The following is an 18860-nucleotide window of genomic DNA, read 5'->3' on the forward strand; positions in this document are numbered from 1 at the left end:
GGAAATGTGTAACTGCAAGACGGCCGCCGTTCCCACCCAGTTCCAGAACTGCTAAGAATGGCTCACTGTCTCTAAACTGTCTGCACAAACAGTGTGGTTTGCTTGTGGTTACTTCTGGAAGTGTGGCATTTGGGTGTAAGTCAGGCAGAGGCTGCCTCCACAGCCAGTCCTCCCCACCCCACCCCCAAGGCCGTGGGCCCTGAGTCTTCAGTCGGTAGACAGCATTCCTTCCACCCTTATTATTACTCTTCATGCCTGAGAACTGAGCACACCCTGCGAGGCTCTGCTTCCTAGGTCTCCTTTAAGACTTGGGCCTGGTTTCTTGTGCTCTGCTTGGTTACTTTAAATTCTTTCACAGGAACTCACCACGGCCACAAGGATGCTCATCCTGTGGACCCCCGCACCCCAAACAGAAGCCAGACATCCCAAAGAAGGGGAGTGGAGAGCACTGGATTTCAGATGATGAGGGTGGTAACTGGATGGGCAGTCATGACCAAGACAGAAAAGACTACATGTCATTCCACAGAGTAGTTTCTCTTCCAGACAGTGTCTTACTGTGTACCCCTGGCCGTCTTGGAACTTGCCCTGTAGACCAGGCTGGCCTCAAACTCACAAAGATCCACCTGCCTCTGCCTCCTGAGCTCTGGGATGAAAGATGTGTGTCACCATGCCCAGCCCACAGGCTTTTGCTTTGTTTGTTTTTTGAAGCAGGAGTGGAGGGCACAAGAACACACAGGGCAAGATGTAGTAGCTCACTGCTGCAGATGGGACAAGTGACGGGTGCAGGGATGCTCTTATGGGATAAGAATAGACACAGTTACTCCTAGACTTGCATCCTCAGGGTTAGAATCAAATGACTGGAAGCCATTAACTAAGGTGGACTGGACACAGCTAGACTTCTCAAGTCCTCAGGGGCTCTCCGTCAGGGTTTTTCGTTCCATCTAGCCTTCTCTAGTTTAGGAACAGTGCCAAGAATATGTTAATTACTAGAAGCTAGAAATTACCCAGTGTGGCATTATCGGCAGAGTAGCTGAACTGGTCTGTTCACACATCTAATACACTATAGTGAAAATCAAGCCAGACGGTGACACTACAGGTGAGCCCCACACTTTTTTTTAGCCTCGGCACTGGGGAGGCAGATGGAGCTTTGCGAGTTTGAGATTTGAGGTCACTATTGCCTGTCTACATTGTGAGTTCTAGGTCAGCCAGGGCTAAACAGTGAGAGGGGACAGACACATACACACCCTCTGGGAGGGTGAGAAAATAGCTCAGTGGGTAAAGGCACTTGCCTCCGAGCCTGATGACCTGAGTCTGACCTCCAGGACTGACATGGTGGAAGGAGAAATGTGACCTAAGTTGTCTTCTGGGTCCACATGTGTCTACCTCCATTATCCATGGACAGGAAAAAAATCTACGGTATACCCCCACTTATATGGATAGAAACAAGCAAGAAGCAATGTTCATTGAGAAGAGTAAGAAGGGAGCCTTGAAGGGTAGGGCTCCTGGGAGTGGGGTAGCCTGGGATTCTGCCAGTGCTGACTTGTGACCTGGATTCCATAGGTAATTAGGACACACATGCTTTCAATAGCTGCATCAAAAAACAAAAATCCCACCTCCGCCCCCGATAAAAAAAACCCCAACACATTAGCTTCACAGTTTTCAGGTAGCATGGCTTCTGATGGTGGTGCTGCATGCCATCCCTTCCTCTCCTTTCTATAAACTCATCTTCCAGCTAGGTATAATGGCAAATGCTTACAATCCCAGCAACGTGAGAAGCAGAACAGGGTAACTGCTGCCAGTTCAAGGTCAGCCCACACGAGTTCCAGGCCAGTCAAGTCCACCCAGTGAGACCCTGTGTCAAAAACCAAAATCAGGTCAGTATGGTTAGTGCATGCTTGTAATTTCAGGTTTCAGGATGTAGAGGTAGGAGGATTTTATTTTTATCGTTGAGGTCAGGTTTCTCTGTGTAGCCCTAGCTGTCCTGAAAGTCACTCTATAGACCAGGTTGGCCTCGAACTCAGAGATCTGCCTGCTTCTGCCTCCTGAGTACTATGACTAAAGGCTTGTGCAACCACCAAGGCAAGGAGGATTTTAAGAGTTGAAGGTCAGCTTTAGCTCCACAGTAAACGCTCTAAGGCAGGAGGATGGCATGAAGTGCAGCCTGGATGCATAGGGAGATCTTATCTCCAAAGCAAATCTCCACCCTCTCCATATTCTCCATAGCATACACATCCTTTTTCCATGGGGTGCCTTCATGGAGAGAATTCCACTTTATAACCTACAGCCTGCAGTGCTCCTTGCACTTACCAGGGGTCAAGGATTATGGGGGGGGGGGGCGGGGAGAAGAGGAGCCAAATTTGCTAATACGAAGTTTGCAGAATATCTTAAGCAGACTCGGCACCTGGCTGGGATCTGCACGTTCACCAGCAGACCCAGGAGGCCAGCAGCCCGGGATTATCTGGACTAGAGGAGCACCAGGATTATACAGGTGCCCTCCAGACACCCAGTAAACATGCTTCCGTGCTTGGTTCTAGATGGCTGCAAAAGCTACCAGCTGGAATTCATTATATTCTGCTTGGGCCCAGGCTCCACACAACCCTTCAGGCTTGGCATTCTTTGCTCAGACTGCCGGCGTCTGGAGAGGTACCTTTTTGGCCGAGTGGCTCTCAGCAGTCTTTACACTCCTAAAGCCCTGGTGACTATGAGTCACTCTGAGAAAGCCTCATTCTTGAGACAGGCCCTCCCCTCACATAGCTGTTCTGTTTCAGGGACTTAGGAGTCGTAACACGGCCATCAGCACATCTCAAGGCATTTCCTTAAAAACCAACCGCAGTATGCCCTGGAGTTAGATTTGGGTCTGTTTTGATAGGTTTCTAGCTTAAGTCTGCAAGTATTTTTTATCAGTAAGCCAAGCTTATTAAATATGAACTGAGCTGGGGTTTAGGACATGCTCACAGGTCTGCAGCAGAAAACAGGAGCTACTTTGGACTTGGTCTGGCCCTGTGTGGCGGAGCCTCGAAACCATGAGCCTCTTCCTACCTCTGCTAGCCCCTCCTCAGAGGGCCACTCTCATGGGAGCGTGTCTCTTGTCAGGTGAGCATGTTAGTCGCTGGCCAAACGGACACTCAGAACTGTGACTTCCTTCAGATACCTCTTCCGGGAAGCGGTCACCATACAGCTACGTGGGAAGTTACCTTCAGATACCTCCTCCAGGAAGCGGTCACCATATGGCTATGTGGGAAGTTACCTTCAGATACCTCCTCCAGGAAGCAGTCACCATACGGCTATGTGGGAAGTTTCCACTTACCACCCTGATTCAGGGGTAAACAGCGCTATTTTCCTGACTTTGATTCCAACCTTTTCTAGGTGTTGGGATCAAATCCACAACTTTGTGGATTAGACAGTTAGGCAAGTACAAAGAGGAAAAAATGCTCACTAGCAGACTCTCATCTGAGACTTGTGGATCACAGACAGCATAGGATAAGATGGTAGCTTGTCCATCTATGGCTGACAGTGCTACCAGGGGTGTCCTTGTAGGCCTTGTGCTGCTATGGTCCACAGAGACTCAAGTAGGAAATACATTCTAGACATAAGGAAAAGTATCTCTCACTCAATTGTCTTCTTTTTCCTGGCTTTTCTAGACAAAGTGTCTCTGTAACTTTGGAGCCTGTCCTGGAACTCGCTCTGTGGATCAGGCTGGCTTCAAACTCAGAGATTCACCTGCCTCTGCCCCCCAAGTGCTGGGATTAAAGGTGTGTGTCACCACCGACCAGCCAATTGTCTTCATAGTATTTCTTCGTGTGTGTGTGTGCATGCACACATACGTACGCACATTTGAGGGCATACATGTAACTGCTCAGAGGAAATCAGGTGTGTTTCTTTCTTTATGGCTTGATACTTCATTCACTTGAGATAGGCACCTCTATGGACTAGAAGCTCGTTTTAAACGGGCTCTCTGGGGGCGGGAGAGATGGCTCAGAGGTTAAGAGCATTGCCTGCTCTTCCAAAGGTCCTGAGTTCAATTCCCAGCAACCACATGGTGGCTCACAACCATCTGTAAAGAGGTCTGGCGCCCTCTTCTGGCCTTCAGGCATACAGACAGAATATTGTATACATAATAAGTATTAAAAAAAAAAAAAAACACAGGCTCTCTGACCCAATGGTGGGGTCACATGCACACATAGCCAGGGACTTTTTCATATGGTGCCGGGGACTTGAAGTCAGGTCTTCAGGCAGCATAGCAAGTGTCCTTACTCACTGGGTCATCTCTCCAGCTCCAATGGTATTTTTTGAGGTAGAAGGAACCACATTGTACTTTGAGCTGTGTAACTGACATTTACCCAGTCATATACTCTTTTCCTTTCTTTTGCTTGCCTCTGTCTCTTGAGTGTTAGGATTAAAGGTATGCACACCATGCCAGGCTACGGCTCTTTATCCTGTGCCCGCTCCTCACCAGGGTTTTTGTGTAGTTCTGGTTGTCCTGAAACTTGCTCTGTAGCCCAGGTTGGTCTCAAACTCAGAGAATCACCTGCCTCTGCCTCCCAAGCATGCAATTAATAATGTGCACCACCATTGCTCGGCCCCATAGTCTAACGATGGATGTGATGTATCCTGGTTATCCAGAGCCAAACACCATTCTCACACTGCTTAGCACACTCTTTGGGGGTCACCTCAACTCTGCCTCAGAACCACTGGGCTGGATTAACACTCTCAGTCCTCACTCACCTCACATCAAGCCCTACTCTTGGAGGGAGAAACAGAGAAGTTTTTCATCTTCATTACTCTTTGTGTTACTGAGGATTGAACCCAGGCCTTCCACTGCTGGGTGGGCTCTCAAGTTTGGTTATCTGTTACACTTATCTGCCTACAGAGGTGCACTCTGGACAGAGTGTTCCAGAGTGGCCTAGATGTGGTTAGTCTATTCTCATGTCACAGATCTCAATGGATAAAGGGATTTCTAGCTTTTCTTGATCAGCTACGATGACAAATCAATGTTGGAAGTGGTTAGACATGACTTAGTTACTCCTGGGCAAACATTACCATCACTGTCTCCTGCACTCAAGATCCTTTCCATTAATCTTCTATGGAAAGAATGTCATTACTTATGAGAAAGAACTTTGAGAACATGTTCATTGAACAGTTTTATTCTGTTTTAGGATAAAAGTCTTGCTACTGGAAGGTGCACTGTGGACACGTTTGCTGCCAGTTATTATTGGGACAGTGAACACCCCAGTCAATGACCCAGTGCTCATGCTGCATGGGCACTTACAGTTCCAGAACTGGCCGGGAACATCTCAGCCTAGAGGTATTGCCACAGTATGTGCTTTGATGCTTTCAGGGTGCCTAAAAATGTGTTCAATACCATGATTTGTGGGTTCTCCAAAAGAGCTAGTTCTTCACATGCAGGCACACAGTAAACTATGGCTGCCAAGTACCAGATCTCAACAATGAAACCAAATTACAAAACGTCTCCTTGTTAAGCTATACAAAAGATATAAAATTAAAAAATAATCAACCATCCTTAAATGGTGTAGGTCTTTCAGTATTTGTGTTGCTTTCACCGGTTAAACAATAAAGAAACTGCTTGGCGTGATAGGGCAGAACTTAGATAGGCGGAGAAGACTGAACTGTATTCTGGGAGGAAGAAAGCAGCAGATCGAGTTGAACCCCCATGGAGCTGCCAGGTCAGACATGCTGAATTTTTTCTGGTAAGCCAAGCCATGACCTCGTGGTGACATACAGATTATTAGACATGGGTTGAACCAAGATGTGAGAGTTAGCCAATAAGAGGCTAGAGCTTATGGGCCAAGCAGTAATTTAATTAATACAATCTCTGTGTGATTATTTTGGGGGTTAGCTAGCTCCTCCAACAACACTTAGTCTGACTCTCCTACAGTACAATTTCCCATACCTTTATCACTACTGAATGAGAGAAGTAACAAGAATCAAAGTAGATAAAAGTAGTCAAATCTTTGGATCCCTTTATTCCACATGGCCTTCATCAAAAACACAAAGTGGCCAGATCTTTTCCACTATAGCTTAAATATCAAAAAAGATTTATTAGTAATTTACAGTTAGCAACAAACGTGTACATGGAGTCATCAGTGGGTCACAGGCCCACAGACCGTGTTAGTGACGTTTTACAGGTGCAAGACGGTTCTGAAAATTCCATCTTCTTGAAGTAAAACAGGAGTCAGTGTCATTGCAACAGAATTCCAGGCATAGCAGGAGGAACAGGTCAATTGATGCCTAGTTTTAATGTCTTACAAAGGGGGAAAGTTACTTATTTGAAAATACAGCGAGGTACATTCTCATTTATGATTATTTACATTCATACACTGAAAATATCTGTTATTTGGACAAATTCAATGATTTGCTACAAAATGAAGTCCATACACTATGCACGAATAATTTATCCTTTTTAGATAATGGAATAAAATTATCAAATCTTTATTTATGTTCCAAACATTAAAAAAAAAATCAAAACCTTTTAAGTCTGGAAAGCAAGGGGAAAGGACCCACCCACAGTCCTACTCCTAAGCACACCGACTTCTGCAAGGACACGTATGTTTGCTGACTTTAAATGTTTATTTTTTAAAAAATTAGTTGCTTTTTATACAGCTATACAAAGTTCTTAATGTTTCTTTGGCAATGGAATATAATGGAATTTTACAACTATATAAAAAAGTTACCTTTGCCTAAGAAACAGTATTTACCTGTGTGTACATAGTTGACTGACAAAATTCTACCATCCAGCACCCTAATTAAGTGTCGAAATAAGCTACCTCATATTATAGGATCTCCAAAAAGAAAGAAAAAGATACAGACACGCACACATACACACACGCGCACACACGCACACACAACCTTCTGTGGCTCAAAACACAGTATCACGGCCTATCTGCAGGCAACTCGAAGTAATCACCGAATACAATTAATTAGTGATAAGAAAATCCTTTCAGTGATGAGAAAATACTTAGCAGTTCCACTCAGCTCGCTGGAGTTCGACTCTAAGCAAGGACCATGACCTCCTGCTACTCCACACACACTTACGCTCTTGTCAAGCCTTTCTGCCTCAAAGCAACTGCAGTGTAGCTTTGAAATGAAGCAGAAAAACAAACAGATAAACCCAGTGCTGGTGACAGACAGACAGCAACTTCACTTCTTCATCTTCACAAAGACTGAAACCACTTTCCAGGACCAGGAAGAGCTAGGAGTCACCTATTTTCAAAGACTTGTTTGTAGACTATGCAGCAACTTTGTTGTCTTTCTAAAAAGGAAAAAGAAATATTAGTTCATGTTCTAAGCCAAGGCTCATTAGTAAGACTTTTTTCGCAGGGCGGTGGTGGCGCACGCCTTTAATCCCAGCACTCGGGAGGCAGAGGCAGGTGGATCTCTGTGAGTTTGAGGCCAGCCTGGTCTACAAGAGCTAGTGCCAAGACAGGCTCCAAAGCTAGAGAAACCCTGTCTTGAAAAACCAAAAACAACAACAACAACAACAACAACAACAACAACAAAAAAAAACCAATAAGACTTTTTTCTTAGTTTGCCTAAGTTTATTTAGGTTACTTTAAATACCCTTCTCTTATTTTCACAGAAAAAAGCTCTGTCTCCCTGGTTTCTGGAAACACTGCTTTAAGTCCCACCCTTGACAGTGAGTGGGTTTTCCAGTCAGCAGAGATTGTAGCAGTGGCTGGACTGACAGGTAGGCCACTCTGCAATATGGGGGTACCTCACTGCCTTCGATTACCCTAACAATTTAACACAACAGTTTAACTTTCATTTATTTACTCATAAAACTCTTCTGAAATAAGCTTCTTAAATTCCTAAATTTCGACATCTTTTACCAAGCAATATAATAATCCAGAAGGTAACATAACATTTCTTTCTAAACCTGCATGCTAGGAGAAAGCAGGAATCTACTTTTTAAAAATAACTTTCAAATATATTTCTTTTTCCTTTGATCATCTGTGTATGCATGCACACGTGAGAGCTCAGGAGAGGGCACGGGGTCCCTGGGGCTGCAGCTACAGGGGACCCACACCTGAGCTCTGAAAACGCAGCAAGCACTCTTTAACTGTTAGCTGTCTCTCTAGACCTAGAGTCCTGGCCCACCATACATGAAGCCCTTGGCTTTATCCCCACCACTATGCAAACTAACTGTGGTGTTGGCACATGCCTCTAATCACAGCACAATGGAGATGGAGGCAAGAGAAACATTTAGCCCTACTATACAGTAGGCTCAAGGCCAGTTTAAGCCACATGAGACCAGGCCTTAAAAAAAAAAAAACAACAACAACAAAAAAAACAAACTTTGTAAGCTTAAAAATTAAAAACACCATGGGGGCTGGCAAGATGGCTCAGCGGTTAAGAGCATTGCCTGCTCTTCCAAAGGTCCTGAGTTCAATTCCCAGCAACCACATGGTGGCTCACAACCATCTGTAATGAGATCTGGTGCCCTCTTCTAGCCTTGTATACTAAATAAATAAATATTTAAAAAAAATTAAAAACACCAAACAACTCTTAAATTTTAAATAAACTTGAAAACGAAACTTGACTGGAAAAATGAGAAACTATAACCAGTAAACTGACCCTAAACTCAAGCTTACATATAGTACAGTCAGGACCTCTGCTACCCTCAGACAAGCAGCTACCACAGTCTGCGCCCTCAGTCCTTGGGTTCTGCATCCTCGGGTTTTAGGAGTGTCTGCATTGGTACAAAGCATGTAGCAATCTCGCCTCTCCCCTTTAGGGCCTGCACAGCAGGGGTAACAACTGTCTGCGTACTAGTCGCATCACTCGACCGTGTTAGGGTAATCCAGGGCAGGAAAAACAGGAGCCAGCAGTGAAGCCCAGCATAAAGCACCCAAGCAACACGGGTGAACTCCTGTGTTCAATTTTTAGACCCCACAAACAGGTAAGAGGATGATGGGGGTCTATGTAAATGCAACATTGTTTGATAAGAGACGTATGCACCCATGGGTTTTGGGTTCCATGTGGCTCTTGGGAGTTAATCCCCCTTATAGCCACACATTTTTTTTTTTTTTTTTTGTGGTGGTGGTGATGGTGAGGGTTTGAGACAAGGTTTCTCTGTGTAACAGCTGAGGCTGCCCTAGAACTCACAGAGATCCTCCAGCCTCTGCCTCCCAAGAACTGGGATTAAAGGCATGCACCACCATACCCTGCACAACGCCTAATCTTTAGTGATACACATCCCAACAGTAGGACAAGAAATTCCTAGCTGAAAGAGTTAACTTCACCTGAGTGTACAATACCAAATTATTTGTACAGTGTTACTAAAAAGCTGAAGCACGCACGACAAAGTACAAGTTGGCACGGAAACAAATGAACTAAAAATGAACCTTCTGTCCCCCACCAAACCAACCTTCACACCTCCCAATTTCTTTCTTTTCTTTTTTTACCTTTCAGAAAGCAGTATGACCAATCCAGACCTTTTAGGGTCCAAAAGCCGTGGTTTTCTGAAAGGGTAAAAAAAAAAGACAGGCGAAAGAGAGGGAGAGAAGGAGTAAGGGGAGGGAGGAGAAATAAAAGGGGAGGAAAGAGATAGAGTCATTTCAGATTCTTCCTCCCCCACCCCAATTAAAAAAGTGTGTGTGTGTGTGTGTGTGGCTGTGGAAATCAGAAGACCGCCTGGGGCTGCAGTTACAGGCAGGTCTGAGTTGCCTGACATGGGTACTGACAATCAAACTTGGGTCCTCTGGAAGTTAGCAAGCACTTTTAACCACTGGGTCACCTCCAGCCCCCATTTCGGATTCTTCATTGTCTCAGGACCCTCTCTGAAGAAATGGAAGACTCAGTGACCCACCATGGTGACTGAAGCTACTTCACAGGAGCATGAGCTCAAAGTCGACTACATCCATACCCCACTCCATATATCCCCCTTCTCCAAAAAGAAAAACAGTACAGGACACAAAGTTTATGTGTAAACCATTATTCTTAGTAAAAACTGGGGTAGAATTATAATCACTGTGTGTCCTGCTAGGAGCTAGAACCCAGTCTAACACTAAGTTTATACCCCTCAGAGGTCAATCACCTACCTCACAAGGTGAGGTGGAAGAGAGGATCAGATTTGGCTGATTCTCCATGGTCCTATCTTCACTTCTGTCTGTTAAACCAAGTTTGCTTACATTCATTCCCAAACTAATACCTATTCCAGTGCTCAAAGAACTGAGTTGTGTATGGGGGAGCTGGCAACTCTAAGAAGTCAGATAAGCAAGAGCAGTCTATAGAGTGAGAACCTGAGCTGAAAGGGTCTTGCAATTGCACGGCTGGGTAACAGGAGCTAATGACTTAAAGCCAATTCTGAGCAGTCTCAGCACAATATCCAAGACATTAAAATCAACATACCTGGCCCCAAATCCATCAATACTGATCTTCCACAGAGACCCTCAATAATAGCTAGTTATAAAAATCAGACAACAAAACTCAAGCCAGCAAACCTTTGCAACTCTTTTGCTTTTACCAGTAGATCTCTGTATAACAGAATTTTCCTCTTTTATTATTTTCTTTTCTTGTCAAAAATCTAAGATAGTTCCTTAAATGACTGGCGTCTTTCACTTGATAAATTATACACAAAAGCACACCAATAGAGTAACGGAATTTTTCTCCAGCTGTTGGTGAATGCCAGTATACCAGAGGGCTCTCAAGAGCATGCCATAATAAGAAAACAAGAGCCGAGTGAGTTCTCTACAAACCTATATTAAGAGCAGTGACTCAAGAGCCAACCTGCTAGGCCCAACACTCAGTGTCATCCCTCTCTGGTTCTGTGACCTTGGGCAGGTTATTTAATATCTCTCTATCTGTCTTCTTTGTAAGACGTAGATAATAATAGAGCTGCCGCGAGGTTTGAGTCAGCATGTGAGAACCATGCAGCACCGTGCTTGTCACTCACTCACTACTATGTGAACACCAACGTTTTCAGATGTGCAGATTTAAAGCAAAGTGTTAAAGTGCAAAAATCTAGTAATATGAAATAAAGGTAATAGTCATTTTTTAAAACTGTATAGTTTTAGTATTCCTTAGTGTTTCCCTTAAAAATTTTTCTTTTAAAAGACAGAAAAAAGGTAACACTAACATAACACAGCAGCTACCAGAGTATTTCTTTTTCTTTTCTTTTTTTTGGGGGGGTGGGGGGGGCGGGTCTAAGAGATTTTACTGGTTCATGAAATCTGAACTCCTAGCTCTAGTAAAAAGGCAAAAATCACCAGCCTTCTAAACTCCCTTGGGCTGAAAGAGCAGTCAGGCTACAGGCAGCACTCTAACTGCTGCTTAGCCTGATGCCACCTTGAAGTACTCAAGAGCACTTTCTTTTTCTTAGGCTGACCTTGAACTCAGAGACCCATCTGCCTTTGCTTCCCTAGTGCTGGGATTAAAGGCCTGTACCACCAAACCGAGCTCTTTTTCATTCATTCGTCAAGAAACTATGGTCTTTTTTGTTAAAATAGATATTCTAATCATGTATATTCTCTAAGAAGTTAAATTGAAAGTTATTCTGATGTTTTAAAAATAATTCTGCCCAAACAGATACAAGTAAAATGTTCTGAAGGCCAATCCCACAGCATGTTGCTATACTTACCCTATATTCAAAATCTGCAAACTCCCTGCCCCCACGACCACCTCTGAATCCACCACGAAAACCTCGAGGGGCAGTGAAGGTCCCTCCTCGGCCACTGCCACGTCCCCTGCCACCACGGAAGCCAAGGCCCCCTCGGCCTCGGTAGCCCCCACGGCCACGATGAGGACGAAGCGGGATCCCAAACGTCTCAGCATTTAACCTTCTCTCCTCAGCCCACGTTGGTCTCCTATCTCTGTCATATTAAGAGCAGATGGACATTAGTGTGTTAGCTCAAAAAGTGGATCCCTCAGCAAGTCTATGTAGCCCCAATTCTGGATAAATTTAATCGATTTCTCAAAATTAATTAGCAACAACAACAACAAAACAAGCAGTTAATGTAAATTCTTCCAAGCCTTCTTGGCATGCAAGCCTGATACATTTCTGTAGTATGTTTTCACATGATACAGAGTCTAGTTTCTTATAAATACAACTGATAAAACCTTTAACATGAAGATAATTAAGACTGAGAGAATTTGCAGATTCCACTTGACCCATAGAAAGGAAGACAGAGTCGGCAGGAAAGTCTTGTCTTAGAGAAGCTAGGAGATGGAGGCCCTCGGTATCCTAGCTCCTAATTGGACCTGATGCAATTAATCCAGCAAGAGCTTGTGTGGTTACAGTAGACGTTGGGCCTATCAGACTCCCTATCCATGCTTAAACTGCACCAAGCTGCAGTCAGGACAAAGGTGATGTGATGTGGACAGTATGGCTTCTGTAGCCCTTCACTCACTGTGCTGGGCTCTGGACCTCTAATATGACAGACTGTATTGTATGAGTCAATTCTGAAGAAACATTTTCCATCTGGGTTTGGTTTCATTTGAATTACAATGCAGACAGGGTAACACAAAGGAAAGGTTTATATGCTATACTAATGCTTCTGTTTTAACTAGTATCTAAATGTAACTAAATCCTTACAAAAGTACAAGCTGTTCTTTTCAAGACAGATCTCCCATAAACTGGCTCTGAACCCTCATCCTCCTGACTCCACCTCCTACCCAAGTGCTGGGATTATAGGTTAAAGTCCATGATTATTTTTCTTTCTTCTTGGTTTTTTGAGGAGGGGTTTTTCTGTAGTGCTGTAAGGCCTGTCCAGAACTCACTCTGTAGACCAGGCTGGCCTCGAACTCACAGAGATCCACCTACTCTGCCTCCCAATTAAAAGTGTGTGTCACTATTCCTGGTCCCTTTATGTGTTTATTTATTTTTACTATTTAAAATTATTTGCAGTTTTGTGCGTGTGCCTCTTTTTCCTTTTGTGTTACTAGGATAAAGCCTAGGGCCTCGCATATGCTAGGAAAGTATTCCTCTACTGAGCTACATCCTCAACCTTTACTGTTTTAGAAAAAATATCATTTTAAAACTTTTGGGCTGGTGAGATGGCTCAGCTGATAAAGGTGCTTGCCAGCAAGTTTGACATTTGGGTTCCATTCCTGGAAAAAAACATGCTAAGAGGAAAGAACTGATTTCCCTTAAATTGTCCTCTGGCTACCACATCTACTCTATAGAATGTATGCACGCAAACAAACAATCAAACAACACCCCCCCCCCCAAAAAAAACCTTATCAACAGAAATTTCTTTTAGGAAAAGAAAAAAATCATTACAAAAATCAATTGTGGGGGGCTAGAAAGTTGGTTCAATAGTTAAGAGCACTGGTTACTCTTCTAGAAGACCTAGGTTCAACCCTAAGCTCCCATAGCGTCTCACAACCTTCTCCAACTCCAATTCCAAGGAATCTGTTGCCCTCTTCTGGCCTGTGGGCACTGCATGCACATGATGATACAGACAAGACACACATGCAGGCAAAATACCACTATAACGCATAAAATAAAAATAGTAAATCTTATAAATTCATAGAAGTCATAAATATTTTACATGTCAATGCCCCGAGAGCACATGAAAAGACTGTACCTATTATCATCACAGGAAATGTTGTCAAAGAAGGACTTAGTTTTGTCGTAGTAGCAGTTGGGACCAAGAGGATCTTCTTCATCAGCATTTCCTTCACTGTTCTGTGTGTCAACTCCAGAGTCTCCTTTATCTTCACCATTTACAGGTTTCTCTTGTTTCTCAAGTTTATCTTCTAATGAAAAACATGTAAGTTAAGATTCTCAACATCCAAGCTGCAAAACATCTTCACCTCAAAGATAATAATTATTTTCTGATTAAAAAAAATAAAAACTTACCTTTTAATTTAAGTTTATTATGAAACTCTCTGTCGATTTCCTCCTTGTTAAATTGTGCATTTGCACTTTCAAAGTCAAAGTCTTTCTCAAATTTCATTGGACCATCTCGACGAATACCAAATCTTCCCCTGCCACCTCGATGGCCCCCACGTCCTCTCCTTGGAACAGAAGGAACACCTGGAACTACGCAAGAAAGAATATAACAAATATTCAGCATGTAGCAGCTGCTTTAGGACAGTACTGCAGTCTTTGTATGAAACGATCTACAATATAAAGGTCTCTGTATGTGTTTTTATATAAATGAGAAATGGGGGGTGGAGTGGAGAGATGGTTTAATGATTAAAAACACTGGCTCCTCTTGCAGAGAATCAGTGTTTAGTTCTCAGCATTCACATGGTGGTTTACAACCATTCAAAACTCTAGTTCCAGGGAGTGACTTATGCCTTCTTCTGATCTCAGCAGGTACTAGGCACACATGTACACAGACATACATGCAATTAAAGCATGCATACCCATATTAAAAAAAATCTTAAAATAACAACAATCCCCCCTGAAATTGGGGCTGGAGAGACGACTCAATGAGTAAAGGAGCTTGCTGTCAAGCCTGACTGATGACCTGTGTACAATCCCTGGGACCCATATGATGCTAAGAGAGAACTGAATTCCACAAGTTATCCTGACCTCCACATCTGTACTGTGACACACCTGAACAATGGCACATATACAGAAATAAACAAATACAACAAACAAACAAAAACAACTCCTGCAAGTCGTCCTTTGATCTCTATGGGTGCACTGCAGCATACACATGCCCATATACACAGAGAAAAACAAACAAACAAACTAATGTCAAAAAGATACCAAAAAGAATTAAGTTGCTAGTGGCACACACCTTTAATCCCAGCATTCGGGAGGCAGAGAGAGGTGGATCTCTGTGAGTTTGAGGCCAGCTTGGTCTACAGAGCTAGTTCCAGAAAGGCTACAAAGCTATAGAGAACCCCCCGTTTCAAATCCCTCCCCCCAAAGAGAGAAAGTTGCTAAGTTAGTATGTATATTAAAAAATAGAAATAAAAGTTTTTAATGTAATTTTTATACAGTTATGTCTATGAAGACCATAACAAAGAGATGTATAATTAACAGATCTGGAGCCTTCTTCACTATATAAACATAGTCTCTAGGAATTCTGTTCCTTCTGCCATGTACCCCATACCCAAAGTGTCAGGTCCTTTGTGAAAAGGAAAACAGGAAATAAGAAGTACATAAGAGCATAAGTGAACACTAATTAGCACAAACTGCAGGAAAAGATGCTTTTCTCACAATTCAGATAAACAACAGACAAGAGAAGCACCAGTCCTTACTGGTTCCAAGCACTTCCTGCTTTCACTGTTTCCTCTAAGCAGCTCCATTTATTCAAGTCTTCCAGATCTATGTATTCTCTTTCTACAACACCACCACAGGATCTCAGTCAGTCACTGAGATGTGATAAAGTAATACAAAGTAGAATAATTCATAGTGAAAACTTGGGAACCCAAACAACCAGTACATGTGTGACTAAGTTAAAAATAGAATATGGAATAGTACTTAGTGTGAGTTTAACTTAAAAAAAAAAATACAACCCAGAGTACGATGAAGTCAATGAAGTACAAACTGAATAGTTCTATGAACTGCGTAACATACTGACAAGAATCAGAAGTGACTACAAGGTAACAGGGCTGTGCTCACTGTTTGCTAAGGAATAGCAAACCGAGTTTGAGAAAAAACAACCATAAGCAACAGATCCAGACCATTAAGTATAGATAAGCAGGTCTTTTAACACATTCAATTTTATTATTAAAAGCAACTCAGTTCCACTCCAGGAAACAGCATGATTCACCTTAAAATTCCGCATAAAGAATGTAAAATCCAAGGAGAACCTGTAAGAATACTGTTCTGTTAGTGACCCTTAGTGGTGGATGAGGGTAGTGAAGCTTTTTAGTTATCTTCTGTTTATTTTTGTGATAATAGAGACTGGCTCTAAGGCATTCTGGACACTAGGCAAGCATTCTACCATTGAGAGTTATCTCCAACACAGATGGTGAGTTTAAGATAAATTTACTTATTATTAACAAAGTATTATTAAAAGATTTATGAAAAGACTACGTGTATATATATATGTGTGTATGCACATGCCTGCAGAGTCAGAAAGGGGTGCAGGAGATGCCAGCTTTAGTGCTAGGAAACAGACATTTCCCTGCAAGAGCAGCAAGCACTCTTGACCGCTGAGGCATTTCTACAGCTTCTTACATAACTTTGCATGATAAAATATGGTAATTATTCTAAGAGATTATTCACCTGTTTAAAATATAGTAACTACTCCACAACAAACAAAACATAAAAATCCACACAAAAAGCAGTAAGCCACTACCCAGGAGATGAAGGAGGAGGATCTCTTCAGTCCAGGGGGTCTAGGCCAGCCCAGGCCACAGAGAGAGCACCCCAAACAAGTAGAAGTGAAATGTGTGCTCATACACTTAAAAACAGCACACTGAGATGCCTAACAATAAATACAAAGATTACTTCCTAATCGCCATCTAAATTAAGGTGATTATATGCTACTACTATGCTTTAACTTGAAACAGTTTTAGCTTTTATTTTCCATTAATAAACTGGAAATGAACAAAAACATGCTTTTTAAATATTAAATATTGCCAAAAAAATGTAAAACCTCATTAAATCAATAACCACAAAAGAAAATGAAAAGTTCTTATACAGTGCTTCATTTAAAAAGACAGCTCAGAAGCCAGGCGGTGGTGGTGCACGCCTTTATTTTTTTATTTTTTTTTGTTGTTTCATATGTATGTGCTTCTTTTTTTTTTAAATTTATTTATTTATTAAGGATTTCTGCCTCCTCCCCGCAACCGCTTCCCATTTCCCTCCTCCTCCCCCGATCAAGTCCCCCTCCCTCATCTGCTCGAAGAGCAATCAGGGTTCCCTGACCTGTGGGAAGCCCAAGGACCGCCCACCTCTATCCAGGTCTAGTAAGGTGAGCATCCAAACTGCCTAGTTCCCACAAAGCCAGTATGTGCAGTAGGATCAAAAACCCATTGCCATTGTTCTTGAGTTCTCAGTATTCCTCATTGTCCGCTATGTTCAGCTAGTCCGGATTTATCCCATGCTTTTTCAGACCTAGGCCAGCTGGCCTTGGTGAGTTCCCGATAGAACATCCCCATTGTCTCAGTGTGTGGGTGCACCCCTCGTGGTCCTGAGTTCCTTGCTCGTGCTCCGTCTCCTTCTGCTCCTGATTTGGACCTTGAGATTTCTGTCAGGTGCTCCCATGTGGGTCTCTGTCTCTGTCTCCTTTCATCGCCTGATGAAGGTTAATATTCATGAGGATGCCTATGTGTTTTGCTTTTGGATTCACCTTCTCTAGGAACATGAATTATAAGCTCAATGTCCTTTATTTATGGCTAGAAACCAAATATGAGTGAGTACATCCCATGTTCCTCTTTTTGGGTGCACGCCTTTAATCCCAGGATGCGGGAGGCAGAGGCCGGCGGATCTCTGTGAGGCCAGCCTGGTCTACAAGAGCTAGTTCCATGTTTATCCTGGTTTTGTTTGTTTTTGTTTTTCAAGACAGGGTTTCTCTGTAGCTTTGGTCTGTCCTGGAACTAGCTCAGGGGTTTAGAGCACTCATTGCTTTTAGGAGGTAACCCAGGTTTGGTTCCCAGGACCCAGATTAGGTGACTCACAACTATATGTAACTCCAGTTTCAGGGGATCCGACAAGCATGTGAGATATACTTACAGGCAAAATACTCATTCACACAAAACAAATTTAAAAAAAAAAAAAAAGCAAAAATCTTTGGGCTAAATCTGTTGGCACATGCCTACAATGCCAGCACTTGGGAGGCAGAATCAGGAGTTGGAGACCATCCCTGATTATTCAGTAATTTCCAGACTAGCTTGGGCTGCATGACACTGTCTTAAACAACAACAACAAAACAAACACACAAACTCTGGATATTTAAATACTTTTTAAAAAGCATTAATTTAATCAGATTTAGCAGCAAGCACCTTTATCTAAAGAGTCAGCCATCTTGCTGGTGCCTTAAATACAAAAAAGGAAGAAGGGGGCTGGAGAAACGGTTCAGAGGTTAAGAGAATTGGCTGCACTTCCCAAGACCTGTGTTCAATTCCACAGATCTGGTGCTCTCTTCTGGCCTGCGGGCATACAATGCAGGCAGAACACTGTATACATAATAAATAAACCTTAAAAAGAAAATTTTGTTTTGGGGACTGGAAATTGCTCAGAGGTAAAGAGCACTGGCTAATCTTCCAGAGGACCTAGGATTCCCATCACCCACATGGCAGTCCACAGCTGTCTGTAACTCCAGCTTCAAGTGATCTGATGCCCTCTTCTGACCTCTGTGGGCACCCAGGTACACACTTGGCAATCATACACATATACATACATGCAGGCAAACACTCAATATACACTTAAAAAACAATTCAATGGGCTGAGGATTGCTGAGGGTAACATTCCCCTGCTATACAACCGTGAGGGCTGCAGTCCAGATGCCTGCCACCTACATAAATGCTGGGCGGTCATGGTAGCCCACACCTATGATCCCAGCTCTCAGAAGGCAGACACAGGGGATCCCTGGAGCAAGCCAACTAGCTAAATTAGCCCAATTAGCAAGCTTAGGGTTCAAGTAAGAAAGCCTTCCTCAGTATATAAGATGAAGAGTGATGAGGAAGAGATCTGATGTCAACCTCTGACCTCCGTACATATGTCCACTGACACACAAGCACAAAGACTCAAGTTTTGAAGATAAGTGGATCCCTGGAGCTCAACGATCAGCCAGCAGTCGATTTAATGAACTCCAGGTTCAGTGAGAGATGCTTCCCTCAAAATAATGTGGAGAGTAATCAAATAGACACCAAATATTACCCTCTAAACTCTACCCCCATATGCATATACATGCATTATGTACCTGCATGCATATACATCCACAAGAACATGTACATAATCCCCCAAATCCAAAGGCAACTGTGTATCATTA

General features: G+C 43.0%; 1 protein-coding gene across 5 annotated transcripts in view; it reads right to left on the reverse strand.

Moving 5' to 3' along the window:
• Positions 1-5964: 5964 nt before the first annotated feature.
• Positions 5965-18860, reverse strand: part of Lsm14a (LSM14A mRNA processing body assembly factor) — a 49230-nt gene continuing 36334 nt past the window's right edge. For 2 of the 5 annotated variants that reach the window (XM_041653519.1, XM_041653516.1), the window contains 5 exons: positions 13820-14002; positions 13545-13716; positions 11597-11828; positions 9423-9479; positions 5965-7270 (listed from right to left, as the gene is read on the reverse strand). In XM_041653519.1, the coding sequence (XP_041509453.1) occupies positions 9456-9479; positions 11597-11828; positions 13545-13716; positions 13820-14002 (611 nt within the window). In that variant the 3' untranslated portion in view covers positions 5965-7270; positions 9423-9455. The remainder of the gene's footprint in view (positions 7271-9422; positions 9480-11596; positions 11829-13544; positions 13717-13819; positions 14003-18860) is intronic. The other 3 variants (XM_041653520.1, XM_041653517.1, XM_041653518.1) reach the window with 2 other exon arrangements.

Source organism: Microtus oregoni, unplaced genomic scaffold, assembly GCF_018167655.1.
Source record: "Microtus oregoni isolate MIOR12 unplaced genomic scaffold, Mior012 000006F_ref0000085, whole genome shotgun sequence".
NCBI lineage: Eukaryota > Metazoa > Chordata > Mammalia > Rodentia > Cricetidae > Microtus > Microtus oregoni.